This window comes from Triticum aestivum, chromosome 1B, assembly GCF_018294505.1.
Source record: "Triticum aestivum cultivar Chinese Spring chromosome 1B, IWGSC CS RefSeq v2.1, whole genome shotgun sequence".
NCBI classification, from domain to species: Eukaryota; Viridiplantae; Streptophyta; class Magnoliopsida; order Poales; family Poaceae; genus Triticum; species Triticum aestivum.
The window spans coordinates 189,105,229-189,110,915 of NC_057795.1; the positions used below are offsets into that span (position 1 = coordinate 189,105,229).

General features: G+C 42.7%; 1 protein-coding gene across 4 annotated transcripts; it reads left to right on the top strand.

Moving 5' to 3' along the window:
• Nucleotides 1-334: 334 nt before the first annotated feature.
• Nucleotides 335-4,900, top strand: LOC123115042 (uncharacterized). Of its 4 annotated transcripts, XR_006456589.1 has the most exons (6): nt 335-1,064; nt 2,076-2,138; nt 2,399-2,497; nt 2,595-2,651; nt 4,145-4,342; nt 4,737-4,900. XR_006456589.1 is itself a non-coding variant. In XM_044536343.1 (5 exons), exons 1-4 carry the CDS (start codon nt 663-665, stop codon nt 2,625-2,627), a joined length of 597 nt encoding a protein of 198 aa, XP_044392278.1. In that variant the 5' UTR covers nt 335-662; the 3' UTR covers nt 2,628-2,651; nt 4,145-4,900. The 4 variants fall into 4 exon arrangements, 2 of the variants coding, with proteins under 2 accessions (XP_044392278.1, XP_044392275.1); XR_006456588.1 differs by having other exon boundaries at nt 2,595-4,342; XM_044536343.1 differs by having other exon boundaries at nt 4,145-4,900.
• Nucleotides 4,901-5,687: the final 787 nt, after the last annotated feature.

Here is a 5,687-nt window from a genome sequence, read left to right on the forward strand (position 1 = left end):
TTATAACTCTTTTTTTAATGATATTAACATTATTCAAAGTTTGTTATTTTTACTGAAAAGTAGGTCACACTTGGTGACACAATGCGAAGGTTTTTTATTTCTATATTTTTATAAATTTCTTAGGTCGTCAAATAGCAGACATGATTCAAAATCTTATTTTCAATCGATTACAACCAATTTAAATGGTCTTAACATCATCCAAGGGGATACTATGTTCTGATTGGTCTAAAATCAGCTCACAAGGATCATGGGTTAAGCTGCCGTCGGATCCGGCCGGATCCGACGGCAGCTTACACCCCCCTCGTCGCTCTCACCCCCTCCCGAATCACCCCATATCCATCTCATCCTCGTCCACCCACGAAACCCTAGCCCCCTTCTCTCAATCGCCGCTGCCGCCTTCTCCCTCCCAGTTCCAATCCAAGTCAGAGCGCTCGGCCTGCTCCCTCCGGCGACGCCCACCTCCCTCCAATGGAGCTCGACCCCCACCCCCAAGCGCCGTTGCTCCACCCTCTCCCGCGAGGGTCTCTGCTGCCCACGCGTACAACCTCCGTCCCCTGTTGGTCTCCCTGCTGGCCCTCCTTCCTCGCCCCGGCTCCCTGCTCCGCCTCGACCGGCCAGCGCGCCGCCATGAACGGCCAGCGTACCATGATTCAAGATCCACCATGCCGCCGTCTCACTGCTCGCCTTCGGCGAACGTAGCTAGCAGCACCCGAGCTAGGCGCCCTATGGATCCCCCTCTCCTCTTCCACGGGACCACAACCAACAGCTCCCATCCTCATCGCGAGCCCCTCCCCCCCGCATCGCCATCGCCATCACGACCGGAGCTGCTCCCCATCGCCATACCTTACTGCAGCAGCATAAGAGCTGCGGCCCACTTCCTCTACCAGCATCGGAGCTGCGCCAATCTTCTTCTCGCGACACCGGAGCCCCGCATTTTTTCTCCATGGCCGATGACTGGTGTTGCTTGCCGCCTCCAACCTTCCGCCAGCAGCAGCACAATGGCTCCACCCTCTACCTCCTACTCCGATGAACGGCAGCAGCTAGACACGCCATCCCTTCTCCAGGTTGTCCTCTTTTAAGTTTTCTTCAGTCGATTAAAATGAGTGGCCGCTATCATTTCTTCAGTCAATTTCTTCAGCTAACCTGCAGTTACTGTCATTTCTTCAGACAATTAAAATGAGTGGATACTATCATTTCTTCAATCAATTTCTTCAGCTAAACTGAAGTTGCTTTGATTTCTTCAATCGATTAAAATGAGTGGCAGCTATTGTAATTTGTTCAATCAATAACTGTGGTTGTAAGCAAGTTTTATTGTCAATGACTGCAGCTGTAACTTGTAAGCAAATTGTCATTTCTTTAGTCAATAACTGCCTACTAATAGTGATAAAATTCAGTCATTTTTTGAGTTTAACCGCAAGTCTGCAACTACTAACTACTAGTTGTTGTTGCCCTTATGCCATTCTGTTAGTAGTGATAAAATTCAATCAGTTTCGAGTTTAACAGGATCATGTACAGAATAAGTTGCCCTTCTATGTTGTTGCCCTTTTTCTTTGAAGGATATTGAGTCTGATGATGATATGGTTGGGGTGACAGAAGAAAACAATGAGGAAGACCTTATGCAGCCTTGAATCCTAGGCCTTTTAACAATCTTATTCCTAGTACTATGTGTTGTTTGCTAGCAGCCAACTGCCTTATTTTGGTTGTGACTTGTGACCAATTCTGAGAGAATCAGAGAGCTAAGAACTACCTTATTTTGGTTGATTGGTGTTTGGCTGTTTGCTAGCAAAGTAGTAACTAGTGTAAGACTAAGATGTTGAAGTAGATGTGTAGAAGTAGAACTAAGCTTATTTGTGTACTCTGTACCTGTTATGTACTGTTGTGTTGCCTATCTGTCCAGTATCCACTATGATACTTTCTCAGTTTATTTGTGGACTAAGACTAATATATTTATAGTTATGTGACACTTTGTTTGAAATGCGACATTGTCTAGATTTTATTGTTTAAGCTATGCATAATGCCAAAGTGTAAAATATTTTGGCAAGTTATTTGGCTAATCTCATGGTTTTGTGCATCAGGTTGATGTGTGCTGCTTAGATGGAACCTTGGCAGGGCCGTTGTTCCCAGCGATGCATCAACTGGTGAGTTATTTTGTTATTGGCGTGGCAAAATTCGGATTTTGGTTGTAACCTGCTTTTGTGCTTGTGACTTTGGCCCGCATGATTTTGTGGGGATTTGGTACCAGACTAGAGGTAGAGGCTGACGATTCCTTGCTGTTTCAGTCAAGTGCTTGATAGATATCTGTCTCAATCCACAAGAAAACCCATCAAACCTGTATATGTCATCTGATTTAGATCACTTAATTTCATACATGGACTACTGAGGTTTTTTGATCTTGCAGGTCGCAGCAACCACCAAGAAGACACCCAACTCCCGCATCCCGAACTACCCGAGCCTGCCGTCGCAGCTGCTGTGTCAAGTCCACAACATCACCATGCATGTAGGTGTACTTGGTTCATCTTCAGGTTCAGGTGTGGGGGTTAGTGTCCTTAAGCATTAACCATTTAATCCTGATGAATGCTGCTTGTTTTCCACAGGCTGACAAGGACGCTAACGAGGTCTACGCATAGATGACTCTGCAACCAGTAAACTCTGTAAGTACTATCGGAAATGGAGCTTGGTGAAGATATTCAGAACATGCTGAACTGCGTTTTCTCTACATGTGCTTTTATCGGTTTGCATGCTGCATGTTTGATGTTTTGCCTGAGCTGGGGACGAAATGGTACCGAATGCCTGAAACTAACATTAACAGTGTTCAGTTTAAGTGTACATTTTGAGATCAGTGCCAGTGTTTATAAACGCTCAAAATCTGTACAGTATTTCTTAGATTAATGAGTGCTTACTGTATAATTTAGGAAAGTTTTAATAATACTACAATAGATGCTAATTAAACCAGGAAGTGAAGCACTACCAAACGTACCGTATACAATGTTCAGTTCAAGAATTTTCAGTTTAGTGATAGAGTTTATCATCAACCCAAAAAATATATATCTGATTTCACATTGACGAGTACTACTGCTTACTTCTCCCATTCCTTGGCTGAAGACTTTGTTTTGAACCGAGCCTTGCAGTAAGGAGGGAATGGTTGCGTCTGTTTTGTGCTTGGATGCCTTCTCCTAGTTGTGCTAAATTTGAGGTGCCTGTTTAATTAAAAAGCACCTTTCATCCCCACTGTGACGGTAATGCATTGAGGTGCCTCTGGACTGTAGTGTATGTTGATACAATTGAGGTGTTCCTAGCTAGTGTCTGCACTTCTGTATGTGTTTGATGTGAAACACTTATGCATGACTAATTGTTAAGTTAATACAATTTCTTTGCCAGACAAGCATGGAAATATGTACTAACTTTCCTGAAAATTGAGCTTTTCTTAACTAATCAAGAACTCCCCTCATTATGTGAAACACCTATGCATATGACTAATTTTGCACGACAATTCTGTTCAATTCTGATTTCTTTGGTAGTCAATTCTGTTCAACTATGAAACACCTATGCATATGACTGAAAGCATGTCTACATCAGTACAACTTTGCAGGCATATTTTATTGACTAGATATATACGTGTTGACTGTTCGTCTGTTCCTATGTACCGCATATTGTGTAATGGAGTTTGCTTGTATGGTGTTAGTGAAAATGTTTGTATGAAAATAATTGACATTGGTGATAGCTTACATGGCCATTAGAAATGCGGAAGCGTACAGCGGCCGCGGCCGCCCATGCCCTGCTTCTCCTGGTCTTTGTGTACCCTTCCCGCATACTGTCTATTTGTGATTTGTCCTAGCAAGTTTCGGTTCATGAGAAATAACTTTCCAGGATTCACCGGACGAACAACTACTTGTTCTAGCATGTTTATTTGAAGCAATTTGTGATTCATGCTATTTGATGAACTAGTACCTAGGTCGGGAGACTAGCAGAACTTGCAAACTTTAGTTTTCTCACCAGTAGTCACTTATCCTGCTGTTCATGTCCATACAGCATTTGTATTGGTTCTATGTTACAGCTGTTGCAAACAATTTATTAATGTGGGATGTGGCTCTATGTCCAGTTCTGTTTCTCTTTTAAAGAAATCCCCTCTGCCTCTTGTGTGCAGCAAGTTGATTGTTTTGTCTCTATATTATTGTGCGGATTGGCCAAGTATTAGTCGATCTGCAAGCCGGTTTAAGAGCTGGATTGGCCAGTCCAATTCAACACAGAGCTGAGTGTATGTTGAAACTTTTCGTCCATCAAGCTCCACCTCCGGCCGCGCCGACGATGCCCTCGCCTTCGCCAACCTCCACTCCTCCATGAGGTACGCATGCATTTCCGTTGCTATTGCTCGCACTTTGTTCTTGATGTATTCCTTTGACTAATGAACCTAGCAGCATCAAAGTCCAGAATATCCATACCAACATGCCTTGGCTTGTTGAACCCTTGTGCTGGTTCGAAATGCAGAATTGAGATATTGTGCTGGGAGCATTCTTGCTACAGTCATCAGTTAGATTTCAGCTTTGCATCTTTTCAGCTTTAACTGTTGGTTTACATTGAAATTGTTAAGCAGGTATCAAATTGAGTGCATAGTGTGCAATTTGTGTTTAGTAATCTAGTATCTCATCAGCATCAGACCATATGTTTTCTTATAAGCAAACTATATTGATGGTTGAAAGATTTTATATTCTTCTGATGCGTGATCCTTCTAATGCTAGGTGATTTGTTTCTTGGAATTTGGAAGAGGAAGACGATGAAGTGTCGTGGTTATCTATCAATATGCCTTGTGTTCTGGTTGTACTTCATAGTTACATTGTATTTTGTACTGGTCTGGTTGTATGAACACTATGTAAAGATTGTAATAGGCTAATTTTGGCTATCATTTCAAGTATATAGTTCTGTTTCATTTGAAATATTTGTCATTTGTGTACTGTGAAAATGTGAGAAATAGAAAGTTGATGAGTTGGACCTACTTATCTGTAGAGGCCAAGGCCCAAAACGTGAATAGCATGTAAAAAGGCTGAGGCCCAAAAAAGAAGTCAACTTTTAAAAGGCCGAGGCCCAAAAAGAAATAGACCGTAAAGTTCTGTGTCTTAGAAACCAAAAAGGCTGAATTGTTGGGCTTGGACTATGTAGCTAGCGTAAATTGACAGGAAAAAAAATATATAAAGGCTGAATTAATGGGCTAGGCCTATGTAAAACACTCAACCGGACCGGGCTGATTCTTGTCAGTGACCTTTTCAATTGGTCGTAGTTTTGCCACCTCAGATTGCCACGTCGGATCCGACGTGGCCTGGGCAGACAGCCAGTGACCAAAACAAAAGGTCATGGGTTCAACGACCTTCTGTTTTGGTCGTAAACGTCTACGACCATCTCACAGAGAAGGTCGTTAATTTCAGTTTACGACCGCCAGCTTTTAACCTTCTGTTTTTGGTCACAAAAAGGTCGCAAATGAAAAACAATGACCTTTCAGTGACCAATAGTCAAGGTCACAAGTTGACACATTTCTTGTAGTGAACGGATGCACTAGAACTATAACTGTATGAAAGCTCAACAAAAGAAACTAAGTGGGCGTGCATCCAACTTACTTACTCACAAAGACCTAGGGCACTTTGAGGAAGCCCATCATTGGAATATACAAGCCAAGTTCAATAATGAAAAATTCCCAC